The sequence below is a fragment of the Musa acuminata genome, chromosome BXJ1-8 (assembly GCF_036884655.1).
Source record: "Musa acuminata AAA Group cultivar baxijiao chromosome BXJ1-8, Cavendish_Baxijiao_AAA, whole genome shotgun sequence".
Classification (NCBI taxonomy): Eukaryota; Viridiplantae; Streptophyta; class Magnoliopsida; order Zingiberales; family Musaceae; genus Musa; species Musa acuminata.
Window position 1 is genome coordinate 8,606,015 of NC_088334.1, and position 16,832 is coordinate 8,622,846.

The window sequence follows — 16,832 nt, forward strand, 5'->3', positions numbered from 1 at the left end:
AAAGTGCCAAGAACAAAGCACACATTAAGTAGGTAGTTGGACAATATGATTTGGATGATCAAATTCAACCAGAAAGCAATCATACAAGATTGAGGCACACTAGCATAATATACAATCTGGGGAAATCTATTCACAGAAACATTGGCTTAATTACCCATTGACGTGATACCATCTTTCGTTGCACCTTGCTCGATCACGCCCACTCCTGACTTGTGCTGCCAGTTTAAAAGCCTTGACAAGATGAGAAATATGCAAACTGTGAACAAAAAAGAATCACAGTAAGGTGGACAGGTGGCACAGTTGCTTTCTATCGAGCTGATGGCTTTAGTTCCTAAGCTTTCTTGTTTATTATCAACCAAAAATGTTACACAAGCAAAAACTTTAGTTAAGTCAAACCAAATAAAGTCCACAAGGGATACAGAAACCAGCTCTTTTTCTGGTAGTTGAGAGCAAAGGCTCTCGCAGAAATTGACGGGCTCTCACTATATTGAAGACTTCTTTGAGATGGTTTCGACAAAGCAACAAGAGCATACCACATTGACCCACCGACCCCTCTATCCAAAAAAAGAGATGCCCTTTGTACAAATACGAAGAACCATTTAGCTATGTTTGACACACAGATCATCTTCCATCCAAGCCTGCAGTATATGAAATACAAATCAGGAAGCTGACAGTTGCATCCAGAAAAGATGAGAATTAAACTTGGGGTGTAACAGCAAAGAAACTCATATACACAACAATCAGAAAAAGACTTTCATATAGTCAAACTAATTTGTCGTCGTGTGTGGACCAGCAAAACTTGGGTGAACCAATTGGATGGAACATAATTGATCACAAAAGTTTTCAATTCTATTTACAGTTTATTTATGGAACCACATTTTAAAATTCAACTACATATCTTTAACGTGATTCTACAGAACCAAACTTCTTTTGCATGAGAGTTCACGCCGCAGTGAGGTTGTTCTCATCTGAATTTGGCGTCTTAAATAGCATGCAATAACGAGTGGTGAAATTTACATGAAGTTCTTACATATATATGTAATATGAGTTAAATAAAACGAGATCAAACTAGAATAAATCATAACTGAATTCAACGTAAACCAAACCTCTTTGTTTTAGGTTGTGTTCATCGATATGCTTTACTTTCAAGTATTAACTCTTTTAAAATGGGTTGATGTTGAGTTTGATCAAGCCACTGATCCTATTTCCACATTTAGTAAATAAAAACTCTTGGGGCATTGTAGTATTTCACTGATACTTGATCTCATCTTGGTAATATGGAAAAGAATAAAGATCTGGTAGCTCAGTGTAAAGATAAAATCTTTGAATAAAAATAATGAGGCAAGGTACAGGTAAAAGACCAAAAGTGAAATTTAGGTAGAAATATGTGAAATGAAGAAAAATATGTACTTCATACTATACCAATCAACCGACAATGAGAAGCCAAACTAAATGTGAGATAACCACTTAGATATCAGCTTTCTTTTTTCTTTTTTCTTTTTTCTTTTTTGCTTTTTTGATAAAACAAATGGATACAGCTGAAAAACTCACATAAAGAACAGTTAAAGAATAACACCAAACAATTTGGAATGGTGTTAAAAGATGACCTAAAGAAAAATATGATTTAAATTTTAAGAAAGAAAACTGGGCAAAAGAGGCACCAAGCAACCTGAACAAAAAAATATGCCCAATAAATACATCAATCACAACTTTATATCCATCAAGGTCTCCAAAGCAATACATGTATTAACAACAACAAATTCCTGCCAAACCAATCTCCGTCTGCATCAGAACTTGGAGTGTTCTGATATTTTTTCAGGAAAGGTGGTTGATGGATAACATCAAGGTTCACTCATCTGATAAAATTATTTAAAAGCAAGCATAAATCATGTTTATCAAGCAACTAGTTAGGCCCACCAATACGACTCAAATTGAACTTCTGCTAAGCATATATAACACTATAAACAACCATAAAAGTGATTATAAAAATCATGAAAGGTTGCTGAAAACAAAAAGTATAATCCTAATCTAATCTATGCCATTTTAGTTTCAGCTCTAGCTTAAATGAAATTATTTCAATTGTTCAGAAGGTGCAGGTTGTAGCTCAAATATGGGAGAATAGAGGATCATTAGTGCAGTATCATATCAATAAACCACGAGAGCCAACTAGTACCAATAAGAGAATGGCAGATGCCAGTGTAAACACCATGCCAAGTTTTACCCAGGGACAAGAACAGCCAAGGATTTAAACAAAAGAAAGGTATGCAAAAGATTAGAACTCACTGGCCATTTTGCAAAGCTCACTCAGGATAGGAGCAACTAATAGAACCTAAAAACTTATGTTGGCTAGGAAACCAAGCCTGTGCTACACCATGAGACTGAAACAAGAATATAGAAATGAAACTTCAATGTGAAAATTCTTAGAAATCCGCAAAGAATTTTAAATGAAGAAAATACCATAATATATTAAATATGTAAGATATTAATTTCATAAAAATAAGGATGCCTACCAAATTTGAGAGAAAAAAATCCAGCCACCAATTAATTTGAAAGCATGATTATTACACTAAATTACAATGTAAGATGTAGTTAAGGTTTTGCTGAAAAATAAATTGAACACAAGAAACAGATTTGAAATCAAGAATCAGAACATGAACAAAACGAAATCCTACTGGCAGTAATGAGGCAGGTATGTGCCATGCAATAACATAGGAAATTCAAGAAAAAAATAATCCTCTAGTTACCCAATAGAGAGAATAGAGAGTTAAACTAGACCTGCGAATTTCTGAACCGAACCATTCGAATTCACCAAATTAGGAACAAGCCTCCTGTCTTGTCCTAAAGACAAAATTTCTTGCATTCTTTCAGGCCAATCAGAATTTAATCTTCTGGCAAAATCTTCCACTTCTCTGCATAAAAGACATACAGAATTAAGCTACATGCATACCAAATGCAAAAAAGATTGTCAAGTCTTCATATTATATAATTCACAAATGAAACTATCAAAGAAGGATCACCACAATCAACAAATATATGAAAAAACAAATCATTATACTGAAGCATCATACAATTTAGAAGTGGTCACACAGATAAGATGCTGATAAAAACATAAGAAGTTTGCTTAGCTTCTACGGTCAATATGAAAGACGAAGAAAAAAACAGGATGCTAAAGAAAGATGACCTAGAATCGAATCAACTTATGTTTCTATGATCAAAAAAGAAATAAGATGAGATCTTGGAAAAACTAGATATGTGATAATGGACTAGGATAATGAAATCAAAGTCAAATAAATTTTCCAATTAATTACCCACATCCTAATGTCAATCTTCAATATATTTGCACAAGTATATGCACTTCTTGATGAACCATTTAAGAAAAAGGATTATCAATGTGTTGAATTTAAACGAGCTTGAATGGGCACACAAGGCAAACACCCAAAATTCTCTTTGTTTTAAATTCAATGTTACCTTCAATTAAAAGTTCTACCAAAATAACATGCAAAAAGAAAACATAAGCAATCAAATATATTTAAGATTTCGCCAAGAAACATAGTAGAAGAAATAAGAAAAATAACAATAAGGAAATTCTCGTCAATCTGCAAAATTATGAACAGAACCTCACCTATCAAGTTCTTCCTTCACAGCGGGATCTAGCTCATCATCGATATCACCATCTCCAAATTCAACATTTGATACAAATGCATCTTCAACATTGCCTTGCACTTCCAAATTTTGACTTGGACTAGGAGAAAAGGTGTCTTCCTTCTAAAATCCAAACATTGTAACACTAATTAATTACAGCCAGCAAAATGTTATTCAGACATCTAAGCATCACAAGACAGCAAAGATCATCCTATGAACCTTCCTGTGCACTTTGGCAGAGTCTCCGGAGGTATCCTTTGATAGAACTTTTTTCCTCCTATTCTTTTTCTTATTTTTAATAGCTTTAACACCTTTGGAATCTGTTAAAATTTGAAAAGGTCCATTAGAGCACATTTTAATGCAGTTAATCTTTAGTAAATTTAATATCACACATCAATGTACACCATCCATCATGTCTTTCACAAGAAAAACGACACCAACACTGCAGCAAAAAATCTAAACAGTAACGAACAATTGATTTCAACAAGATGATGTTGCTGGTCCTCAGATCAAAAATTGATCCGAGCAGTTCTCACATAATTTTAGAAGGCAGGAAATTGCAAATGACAGAGAAGGGAAGGAGGAGAAGGGAGAAGATTCTGAGAGCAAATACCTTGATGCCAAAGGAGATAAGAAGGAAAGATGCTTGCAAGAATTCCCATCATAGTTTTTTGTTAAAAGCTAAAAGAGAATGCATTGGTGCTTTCCACAGGCCTTCGTCACTGACAATCGCCTTAAAATGGACCCTTTTTCATAGCTTCCCAATAGCTAGTCACCACCTCAGGTGAAAATGAATTTGGGACTCTAGAAAACGTTAATGGGTGAATGAATATATTCTTATAATCAGTTCACTAAGTATCTATTGGGATGAACCCTACTATTAGATCAGCTATTTTTGTGAATGTGACTGATATGTTGCACAATCTTTGGTACCCTGTCCAAATATTCTTCTAATTTTAAGCTTGCAAATCTTCAAACAAATAGATCCTAATCATTCACAAGTGCAGCCAATGACCAATAAATATTAATTTTTGGATTATATTTGGATCCATCTATTAGTTAGATAGGATCCCAACCATGAGTAAATTATACATGATCAAAAAAATAAAACTCATATCAAGGAAATTATCAGAAAGTGGTTAATGACACTATATTTATCAATAATGAAGTCAATGATAAATGTGACCTTAAACTTAGATCACAAAGTGGATGTGCAGAGACATCCTAGTTAGCATATCAGCACAAGGATAACCTAAATAAAACAAGCAAGTAAGAGTACACTAGGATGATATAAAATCCATACAGTAATGTAAAATTAAAGTGGTTGCGGATGTAATTGGAAAATGCCAAGAGGTCATAATATGTGGTATTAGTATCAAACATGATAAATCACAGAAGCAACAGATGTCACCTTCATGTCCATTTATAAAAGATAAAATCTCATCAACAGAACGCTCCTCTTTCTTCTCTTCATCTGCTTCCTTACTCTGAAAGAAGTTTTAAGTTGTTTGCTAGGATCAATATTGAAGAAGATGAGAAATGAAATTCTTACATATTTAGAACATATCTCCAGTGAGAACCTGGATTCTTAGCTAGAGAAGCAGATGTAACTACCTTCAATTTCTGCTGCTCTTTTAGTTCTTTACGTTTTTTAGCATATAATCGATTGAGTAACCGAATCCGTGGATCATCATTTACATTTTTCAATGGCTCCAGCTTCTCTTCCTGATATAAGACCTGATCCTTGTAGTAAGTGCAGAAATAGTATGGGCAAAAATTAAAAAGCATATAATTACTTCTGTAAGGTCATCTGGCAAATGAAATGTCTCACGAATTTCTTCCGGTGACTTCCCTTCTATCATACGAGCAAGAGCTCGACTAGTGAGATCAACCAATGGCTTTAGCTGGAGGCTGTCAGCTGCAGAAGTCAATTCACACAGTCGTTTTGTATCCATTCTGATGAATTTCTCATCAAAAGATTTCCGCTCCTACACAATACATAAAAATACTTATAAAACTCTACTACCTATTTCTTTTTAATATGATGAGCATAAGAGAGCAGCCAATCATTGATATTTTGCCACAGAATTTGAAATTCCAGTCATATACATGTTAACATACTAAGGACCTTTAGGTTGGTTTTTTCTAGAAGTTATTAATAGATATACTGAATTTTAACCAGAGATATAAGAAGGAAAAGATAAAAAAGGGGGAGAGTGAATTTGATGTGCTAAGTAAATAAAAAATAGCATGATACATACCCTGTTAGAGCGGCCAGGAACTTGATGAAACCGGCAATAATCAAAAATAAAGTTCAGAATCGCTGGATTGACATGTTCAGGTAAAGATATAGCATAGTTTTTTGATGATCCCATCCCTGTCTGAACGATCTCTCGGTATATCATAGGACAGAATGTTGCCACCTCCTCTTCAACTTGCTGAATTGACCCATCAGCACATTGCAGCCAGATAAAAGACTTCATGGCCTGTCAGCACAAAAAAAGTTACCCTTGTTTTTCTCATCTTAGCATTAAAATAAAGTATCTGATGTAATGGGAAACCTGTTATATGAATAATTACTTGATAGGACTTATAAAATATCAGTTCAAGGATAAAGAATCAGAAACAAAACTGTATATAATCAAAGAAACATGGAAATAATTGGAACAAAATTCAGAGTCAAATAAAAGTTTGGTATCCAAAGAGATAGAAAATGTAAATTCAGTGACCATGGGCGACCAGTAAACAATTTGTAAGAAAAGAGACAATTGATGAGCATATGATGGTGAAAACAAAAAGAATAATCGAATTTTACACTTTCACAAGAGAAAGGTTTTCAGCGATAACAAATATACCTCTGGCTTGATAATGGCCTTTTCACTTTCCGACATTGATGAAAGCCTCTTTGCACCAAGAAGAGAAGAGATATAAATGATGATGAAATTATAAAATTGATCCACCACGTACAGCAATCCTATATTGGGCAGTGATAAAAGATATGCCCCAGCAACAGAATCTTTGGTAATAGAGTAGGTAGTAATTGTTCACAAAACCAAACCCACTTGTTACATGATGTGACTTCTGCATAACTTGCACAAATATACTCTTTGCGCATCAATGTGTCAGTAATATGAAATAGCTTTCTGCTTGTATTACGAACAAATTCTTCAGTCACTTGCTTGGCCTACCAAGATAAAAATCACAGTTAGAAATATAGATAAAACGTGCCTATAAAATTCAACAATAATAAGCACCGATAACAAAAGCAGCCAATTGAGAAAAGAGAAAAGTGCCTTAAAACAAAACACAAAGAACTAAATGGAACTTATATGCATGTGAATTCTCCATTGCACATGTTGCCTAACATTTTAGCTCTAAAATGAGAAATTCTTTAAAGAAACCAAAAATCCAGATCAGATACTTTAGTATAACTTCTTCATATGAAACATAATAAAACTTGTTAAAAAGATTTGAAAGATACAAACAGATTCAGGTAAGAAAAATTAACTGTACTTATATGCAACAGATTTAAATTTCAAATGGAAAAGAACCATACAACACACGTTATTGGAAACCCTAGTAGAACAATGGAGGATGCAATGCTAGTGACTCTAAGGTTCATACAGCAGCCAAAGAACAATATTTCTGAGACCATAATGTCAACTAATGTAGTGCAGTTCTGTAGAATAGATCCCTAAGTCCCAAGCCTAAAATTCTCAACGATAAAAATGATAACTACCAAATGAATGAACGAGTTTTGTAAAGAAATGCTGTTAAGCATACCACCGATACCAACGTTCGAACAAGTATGTTCAGAAAGTCGCAAGAAACATTAATAGTTTCCCTGGATAAGCTTTCGAAGTGATTGAAAACAAGCACCCAAAAGCAGCATTACATCCTTATCGCAAACATTTTCGTAAAACTAAACATTCAATATCGTATCATGGTTTAACCTGGACAAGAAACAAAGATGAATTGCTAGGACATTGCAACTATTTACAATATATCGAGATCCTTACTATATTCATTAGCGTCAACCACAAGTAAGCTACCAGATTCACATTTCCGTCGGCATAGACAACACAACTGAATAACGAATTCCGAAACAACAACAGAGGATCCTCTTCACCCCAAGATCCGCATCTCAAATCGGGAAAGATTACCCCGGTACGCAAAATTTCAAACTTTCGCCCGCCGACAAAAAAAAAAAAACAAGACGAAACTCGTACGCCTCGCTTCCTCAATCCCCTGATAAATGAGAAGAAGATTCCGCCCGTACCTGACACCACAATGTCGTCCAAGACCGCCCCCCAGGAACGCGAGTGCGAGCTAGGGCACACGGCGGCCCCGCCGGTCGTGGGGGACGGAGAGTCGTACCTCGAATCAATGACGGGGAAAGAATGGTAGGGTTTTGGAACGATTTGCCCCTTCAATCGGAGGATCGTTTTCCTCCTACCCTTCTCGATCTTCCCCTCCCAACCTTTCGCGAACGTCACGGCGGTGGCCCGCGCTCCATTTCTAACGCCTACATCTGAGCCGGGCCAACAATCTATTTGGGCCATTCGAAAAGCTAATCTATTACATATGACCCGGTTGATCGTAACCGAAACAACTAATCATGGGCCAAATCTGACCCATGGCAAGATTAGGCTCATAACGGCTTGGTTGGACCCACCAATCCATTTAAATCTTGATGCTGGTTAAGTTGTATCGAGTCGATCGATCCCTGTGATTCGAAATCGATCTCACATTTTTTAGAGCAAATTTTATTACGCACTCGTCCCAAGTTGATTTCAGACAACATCGATCTTGCCCAACTTCGATCGTGTCGAATCCTACAAACTATATCGAGGGTATTCTCGATAATGTTCCTTTCATTTCCAAGCTAGCAAGTCAGATAATTTGAATTATATTTTTGTATAATATTTTAGCAAAAGAAATATTCAAGAACATACACGTTACTCTCATTATCGCTAATTGTAAGGAGAGTGGCGTGACCATGATGCATCAAATCCGAGATACGATAACCTCATCCTCTTAGATGTTAGTCATGTGACACTATGATATTAGTCATATGGGGTTATCGTGTCAGTCATGTGATGTTGAAGTGTTTGTTATATCATTAATATTTTTTTAACCTCTTCCTCTATGTTTATGTTTATATAATATTGTTAACAATATGGCATTCAAAACATGGTGAAAAATATTCATGCCATTGCATTACTTTGTATACTTCATAGAAAACGTGTAAAGGTTATGCATCCATCATCATCAGCTATTTAGCATCTGCAATAATTTATATTTTGAAAAAAAAAAAAGTTAGGCAGATTCATTTATAAATCTCTCTCTTATCGATTATTTTTCTTATTCGGTCAATACCATCTAATTGCAACATTTATAGATCTTTAAATATTTGTATATAATCGAATATTTTTCGTTATTTTATCTTTTATCGGAGCCACACCCAATTTTTATTGGTTCTAAATATTTTTTACTCGATAATTAAATGATTATGTATTTCCATCGTTTTTCTGTTAATTATGTTCTGTAATGACAACCGTTTGAGTTAAATACGATAATAATATAGGCGCCGTCGGACACGTGGAAGCGAGACGAGGCCTTGTCGGCTGGGATGCGTTGTCCTGTCCGCTGTCGGGCCATATTTATATGCGCAACCCAACGCGACCAATTCTTGCCGCCAGCGAGATCATGTGGCCAGCGAAGCAACCGGGCCCACTGTGGTGCGTCCCACATGGCCCGCCACTCTTCTCTCACCTTCTTCCAATCATTCGTTCTGGCTCATCGAAGAAGAGATAACGTAAGAATAACGAGACATTCCCTTCATCTATTAACTTATGCACTAATGTGACTGTCATGCTGCATTAATTAAGGCTATATAACATCCATCAGGGCATCACATATACCACCGCAGTTGGATTAGTTCGAGGTATTGTTTATTGATGTGCAGGAAGCATGCGTTTGACTTCAATTCTCGCGGTTCCACAAAGATAGCAGCAACCAAGAGGCACAATTATACTTGACCGCTACGAATTGTGATGTGGTGATGAGGAGTATCTTACAGCTTGTCATATGTTATATGATGTATGCATGAAGATGAAAGCACTGCGTCTCTATAAAATCCACAGAATAATCCTGTTCTACAGCAAACGGCGGGCCTTCCTCTCTCTCTGTGTTGTGTTTTGGAAGAGTTGGGAGAGGCAAGAGGCTCTTAGAGGTGGAGGAAATGGAGGGGAAGGAGGAGGATGTGAGGATTGGAGCGATCATGTTCTCGGAGAGGCAGCCGATAGGGACAGCAGCGCAGACACATGCGAAGGACTACAAGGAACCACCACCAGCCCCGCTCTTTGAGCCAGCGGAGCTCAGGTCGTGGTCCTTCTACAGGGCTGGGATTGCAGAGTTCATGGCCACCTTCCTCTTTATCTATGTCAGCATCCTCACGGTTATGGGGGTGGTGAAGTCCGACAGCAAGTGTTCCACTGTGGGTATCCAGGGAATTGCGTGGTCCTTCGGAGGCATGATCTTTGCTCTGGTCTACTGCACTGCCGGCATCTCTGGTGAGTTCCTTTCTCCATTGTGCCTTTTCCTCTTGCTTTGTAGTTGCATCTCTCGGTCTTTGGAATCTGTGATGCTGGTGCAGGTGGCCACATCAACCCGGCTGTCACCTTTGGGTTGCTACTGGCGAGGAAGCTCTCCCTGACCAGGGCCATCTTCTACGTGGTGATGCAGTGCCTGGGCGCGATCTGCGGCGCCGGTGTGGTGAAGGGGTTTCAGAAGGGGGTGTACGAGAGCAACGGTGGCGGAGCCAACGTCGTGGCCGCCGGCTACACCAAGGGCGATGGCCTTGGTGCGGAGATCGTCGGCACCTTCATCCTTGTCTACACAGTCTTCTCCGCCACTGATGCCAAGAGGAGTGCAAGGGACTCTCATGTGCCTGTAAGTAGTTCTTGCCGCACCTTGGCTCATGCTAAACCACTTGATGCTAAACAATGGGTTCGATATTTCAGGTGCTTGCACCCTTGCCTATTGGATTTGCGGTTTTCCTGGTTCACCTGGCCACCATCCCCATCACTGGCACTGGCATCAACCCAGCCAGGAGCCTCGGAGCTGCCATCATCTACAACAAAGAACACGCCTGGAATGACCATGTAAGCATGTTACGTCATTGAAGAACCAGCAGCAAAGCGATGAATATGATGCTAGGGCTTGTCTAACTACAAACACAACGCTGATGAACTTTTCTTATGTTTCTCTCAGTGGATCTTCTGGGTCGGTCCCCTCATTGGAGCTGCCTTGGCTGCCATCTACCATCAGGTGGTGATCAGAGCCATCCCGTTCAGGAGCAAGCGTTGAGCAGTCATGGCTTCCTTCCATTGCTTGTCCGTCTTGTGGTTCCGTTCCTAATATGCAATGTTTGTGTGGATTAAATGTTGTCACACGTACTGTGTTTGTTCAGATCTGCATTTACTGGTGTTAATTCAGATATGTAGTTGTCAGAATTTATTATGAAATTTATCGTTGGCGTAATTCATATTTATATAAGTTTTTTTTAAATAATTATATAATTGATCTTCAAATTATAAATTGATTAAGGACCAGGATATATAAAAAATGTAAAGTTATCATTTCGATGAAAATTGACCTTTCATAAAATATATCAATCTTAAATCGATGAAACTGAACTATCCTATGAACAATAAGTTTTGTGAGGGAGTCTACAAGTTGGTCAGTATGGACATGATAAATACATTATTAATGTTTGATAATTTGATCTACAGTAAAATGAAAATCGATGATAATATGTTTCATACATGAGGGAAAAATTAGGTTGGCGCATAAGTAGGGAACACCAACATTATCATGGTATATTATAGGAGTGGAATGGTAAGTGATGTCAAGTTCATGTAACAGATTGATGACCCAATTGAGTTTTACAACGATTGTAGCGATGACTCGATATTCAACTTTAGTCGTGGATTATGCGATTGTATTCTACTTCTTGAACTCTAACTAATCATAATTGTTCCAAAGAGGACAACGTAAGTTGATGTAGATGTTCCATCATTCGTATTATCTATCCAATTAGCATCGATGAAGGCATAAAGATGAAGTGATGCATATTTCTAAAGAAGAAGTCCATAATTAAAAATCTCTTTAAGATATCACATGATACATTTTAGTAAGAGTCGATACATAAATTGTGATAATTTATTGATTACAAATAAAATGTTTGGATGTATGAGAAATAAATACTACAAGGATCCAAATACTTGTCAATATTGTGTGGGATCTGTAATAGGACTATCATCATATAATTTAAGTGATTGTGATGAAGAGTGGGGTGGTGACTTTTTTAGTATTCTGCATATTTGTCTTTGAGATTATATCTCAAATGTACTTCTTTTGAAATAAAAAAAAGTTAAAAAAATATGAACGTTATTTCCACTTCGAAAAAATAGCTTAAGGTTTTTAGGTGAGAATCAATTTATCAATTACTTAAATAATTATTTAATCTCTATTGAATTATTATCTATGATTATAATATCATCCATATAGATTAGTAGATGTATAATATATCTATTTTATTAATATAAGAATAAAAAGATGTTAAACTTGGAGTTGATGAAGTCGGTAATATACTAGGCTCTTAGAACTTTGTGAAGTTCATAAATAGTTTTTTTTAGTTTATAAATATTGTTTAGATATTAAGAGTGAATGAAGTTATAGGGTTTCTATCTAAAGGCAACCTTAATTAAGGTCTCTTGTAAAAAAGTATTATAAACATCTAATTTATGTATATGCGAACCTTTAGTGACAGTCAAACTCAGGAGGAGTTAAATCATTATTAGTTTAATAATTAGATTGAAGGTCATTATGAAATCAACACCTGATCATTAGTGAAATCTTTTAACCACTAGACGTGCTTTGTATTTAGTAATAAATCTATTTAGATTTTATTTAATTTAAAATATCGACTTACGCCCAATGATATTTTGTGTGAGGTGAAATAATATAAGAGTTTATGTGATATTATAGAATAGGGTATTGTATTCTTTGCAGATGAGAAGTTGTTAGAACTTGGTATTTACCTTGTCTAAAATAAGTAAAGAGTATGATGACTTTATATTTATGTTTCAGATAATATAGTCATATATATTTAGTAAAGTAATATATGAAAATAATATAAAATCTGAAATTATCAAGTGGTTGGGATAAGACTCTTGACATTAGTGTAAATAATTTTAAGTAGTTTGAAGCATGATATAAAAAATATTTCAAAAGGTAATCTTTAATTTTTATTACTAAGATAAGTATAACAATGAATTGTAATTCTACTTGTTTTGAAAGTTAGAATGAAGTAATAAGAAATTATTTATTATTGAACAGAGTAAGATGGATGACTAATGTGACAATGTCACATATCGTTTGGAACAGTAACTAAGCAAGAGCAATTAGCTAGGTGATTTGTGAAGTTGATATCACTTATAGATATTATCTTTATTTTGACCTTGAAATAAAGTCAAAATCCTTTACAAGAAACGAGTTAAGAAATTTTTTTAATAAATATATTATTTTATTTATAAAATTAAGAGATAAAAATAAAGTAGAGTGTAAAATTATACGTGAATTAAGTATTATGGAACTAATATAAGTAATAAAGAATCTATGACTATCATTAATAATGATATCTTTTACTAGAGTCACTATGGATGAATATATTTTATAAATCAAAATTAATATAATAAAAAATACTAGAGTCAATAATCTAATTACTTAGATAAATAGTTAAAGTAATCACGAAGTTTGCTTAAGGCAAGTTGAGCGTAATAGTAGACTTAAGTTGAGATCGAAAAACTTTTGTTGTGTGTCCAATTTTATTATAGAGCTAATATATGATATTTTGCTAATTATTATTGTTGTGATGTTAGAACTATTGATAGTTATAGCCAAAGTTATTTTCTAATTTGTTTGGATTGAAGATACCACTATGGTTAAAGAGTTGATAGTATAATAGACGATGATGACCTTATTGATAGTATAATAAAGAATGATGACCTTGTGTATTACCCATATGTCTAGTAGACATTTTGTTCAATCTTTTATCAAAGTTTTTGTTGTTTTGATTGTTCTTTCTTTTATATTTTTTTATTAAATTGAGCTTTGATAATTAGTCGTATCTTCCTCTTTTCTCATTTTAGATATATTTCATGATTAATCAACTTGTTAGGTAATTCTTCAAATAATATTGGTGAGTCACATGTCCAAATTACTATCACTAGTTTTTTTATTCATCTCATAGGTTATTGAGAGTATGAACAATGAGATCTTTATCATTCAAATGATGACATATTAAAGCTAAATTAACTATAATATTTTTAAATTATATATAATTAGTAATAATACTTCCTTCTTATATTGTTTTCATTAGAGTAGATGAAAGATTTAGTATACGAGTGTGAGAGCGATTGACAAAGGTGATTTATAACTTGGATTATGCTTCTACTATAGTGTTACATGAAGAGATCAGTGATGCTATAGAACCAATGACCGAGGCATGAATGTCTTGTAAAATAAAATAATTTTATCGTAGCCATAAATTGTGACCATGATTTGCTATTATAATGTTTTTTCCTGATATTTAAATCTTTTTTAGTAGACAACTAAGAGAACCATTAATGTAACCTAATAAATCATATTAAAAAAAAATTAGTGAATTATGCTCGCAAAGATGTACAGTTGTTATCTTTGGAGAGCTTGAATGAGATTGAAGTTGCTGTATTGATAGATATAAGTCATATAAGTTGAGATAAATTATTATTTCTTGAGGAAACAATAATTAGAGTGTCAGACATATAGGAAGAAAATAGAAGAAAACATACTGAGAAGATGCTATGATCCAATAAGGAAAATTCAAGGGGAACGCTCGCTAAGCAGCACTGAAAAACGATGAAGGATCATCGGAGAATCATGTTGATCACTAGAGGAGGTTGATTAAATCAACAAAGTGGAATAGATCTACTGTAAATTAGATTACACTAGGAGATTAGTAGGGAAGAGTCTCACGTCTTTGTCTTCACTGTAACGTAAGAATCCGAAAGTGAGAAACACAAATCAAAAGTTATAAAGGAGTAATAGTCAGAGCAAGAAAGAGAAATAGTAATCACCAACATATCAACACGATAACGAGAAAGAAAGAGCCATGCTTGAAGCAAGAAAACTCTAATACCATGAATAATTAAATAAATGCATTCAAATCACATATTCAAATTATGTATTTAAATTTACAATTGATCCTCAAATCATAGATTAATTAAGGATTAAGGCATGTACCAAATGTAAAATTATCGTTACCAAAAAGAATCTCAATATTATGCAAAGTTTAACCAGTTAAACAGTGTTCGGAACATTATGCAAGCTTTTATCTAGCGCAGTATTCTTTAGCTGTGAATTATATATCGCCTCTGTTCTTCGTTATTACTACAGAAGACACAGAATTAAAGGCTAATGTGAGCTCAGAAAGCAGGGAAAAGAACCTGGAATAAAGTTTTAAGGAATCGCTTAGAGCTCAATCTATCTTGTAATCGTCTCCAACCTGGATGAAGGGCAACTTTAAGACGAACAAGACACCTTAGATACGAATGCTGTTCGAGATCAATGTAAACACGATCAGCAGGTGACCAATTGCTTTCGGCTTTGATCATAATTTGCATCTTGTTCTTTGAGTGTGGAGGGAGGATTCCGAAGCGACATCCATTCACAGGGAAAGCAAACGAAAGAGATAACTTCGTCGGTGGAGCATACAACATGAAAGAAAAAGGCATGCTTGGTTGGCCAAAACCAGTATTTCTACTCCCACAGAGCCTATAGTCTTCACCTCCTCAATTCTCCATCGTGCCTGCCACCAACCCGACCTCCATGGAAAGCACTAAGCGCGACCGGGACCCCGACCGACGGCTTACCCTGCGCCGCCCGCGCCGCCCCAGAATCCTTCACTGCGTCGCCATCACCGCAGTCAGCCTCCTTGCGCTCGTGGGGATTCTCGTACTAGTCTTCTGGCTCGTTGTCCGTCCCTCCTTGCTCAGGTGCTCCGTGGAAAAAGCCCACCTCCAGGGCTTCAACATCACCGACAACACCCTCAGTGCCACCTTCAACCTCACCCTGGAAGTTCACAACCCTAACCGCAAGGTCGCAGTGTACTTCGACCGGGTCGAAGTCGCTGTGTGGTACGACGGCCAGATGCTGGCTCTTAACGAGGTTGCACCATTCTACCAGCCGCGGCGGGACGTCAGGATGCTCAAGGTCGACCTGGTGGCCCGTTCGAGGGCGCTGCTTAGCTCGGTGGAGACGAGTCTAAAGCAGGACCGGTCGGCTGGGGAGGCGGCGGTGGAGGTGAGGATGAGGGCGATGGTCAGGTTCAAGGTGGGGCTGCTGAAGACCGACCACTACACACTGCGGGCCTACTGCTTGCCGGTGCTCGTTCGCTTCTCGTCGTCGGTGACGCAGTTTCAGAAGGTCTACTGCGACGTTTACATCTGAGGATTGCTTTCGACTTCATCGGTTCTTTTGATCTCAAACATTGTTTTCGTAGTAAATTGTTGATGTAAGCACGAGGATCGGATCAACTGCTTTGAGTTTATCTTAGTAGCTTACTTGAGATGAACTGAAGTCCGAATACAAGTGTTCTGCCTTAGCTGCTACGGGTTGCGATATCACCCATGAAATATTTCAAGGATGATTCAGCCCACCTGTCAGTGGTGGTGGAGCCCTTCAATCCATCCTAGGTGTATGTCGTGGGAGATGGAAACTGTACATTTGCTATCCCATTCGGTGGGCTGTCATTAATGGGAGCATCATGCAAATGTTGACAGCTTTTAAGTTATAATTAATTAGGGGCGAAATTTTAAAAAAATACATTTTAAAAATTTCTTGAGTGTGTCTACTTTGAAAATTTTTAAAATAATACTACATAATCCTGTGAAGAGATTATTTTATTTATTTTTCATCGATCCGTTTTTACTTTCATCGTTATATCGTCACCATCCTTGTGCGAATGTTCGTTGCCACTCATAGCCTCCCTCTGTTATCTGAGATTTTTTTTTTTCATAGCTCTTGCATGAGGATTGATCATCTCCATTTGCTATATCTAGAGCTGCCCCATCAATTGTAACCCT

The 16,832-nt window shown here is 36.2% G+C and overlaps 3 protein-coding genes across 6 annotated transcripts; 2 read left to right on the plus strand and 1 right to left on the minus strand.

The window, feature by feature from the left end:
• Positions 1-108: 108 nt before the first annotated feature.
• On the minus strand, positions 109-8,145 carry LOC103993247 (SKP1-like protein 21). Of its 4 annotated transcripts, XR_672322.3 has the most exons (11): positions 7,922-8,145; positions 6,498-6,826; positions 5,904-6,128; positions 5,439-5,630; positions 5,257-5,379; positions 5,054-5,129; positions 3,862-3,962; positions 3,623-3,765; positions 2,776-2,909; positions 534-638; positions 109-256 (listed from the first exon to the last, which is right to left on the minus strand). XR_672322.3 is itself a non-coding variant. In XM_009413235.3 (10 exons), the coding sequence occupies exons 2-10, from the start codon at positions 6,531-6,533 to the stop codon at positions 622-624; spliced, it is 1,047 nt and encodes a 348-aa protein (XP_009411510.1). In that variant the 5' UTR covers positions 6,534-6,826; positions 7,922-8,145; the 3' UTR covers positions 324-621. The 4 variants fall into 4 exon arrangements, 3 of the variants coding, with proteins under 3 accessions (XP_009411510.1, XP_009411513.1, XP_009411512.1); XM_009413235.3 differs by lacking the exon at positions 109-256 and having other exon boundaries at positions 324-638; XM_009413238.3 differs by lacking the exon at positions 109-256 and having other exon boundaries at positions 324-638; positions 5,257-5,367; positions 7,922-8,144.
• Positions 8,146-9,793: 1,648 nt separating this feature from the next.
• On the plus strand, positions 9,794-11,187 carry LOC103993246 (aquaporin PIP1-2). Its single transcript, XM_009413234.3, has 4 exons — positions 9,794-10,217; positions 10,301-10,596; positions 10,668-10,808; positions 10,918-11,187. Exons 1-4 carry the CDS (start codon positions 9,887-9,889, stop codon positions 11,011-11,013), a joined length of 864 nt encoding a protein of 287 aa, XP_009411509.1. The 5' UTR covers positions 9,794-9,886; the 3' UTR covers positions 11,014-11,187.
• A 4,389-nt stretch (positions 11,188-15,576) lies between these two features.
• LOC135589037 (uncharacterized protein At1g08160-like) lies at positions 15,577-16,197 on the plus strand. Its single transcript, XM_065081353.1, has one exon. It carries the CDS (start codon positions 15,577-15,579, stop codon positions 16,195-16,197), a length of 621 nt encoding a protein of 206 aa, XP_064937425.1.
• The last annotated feature ends 635 nt before the right edge of the window (positions 16,198-16,832 follow it).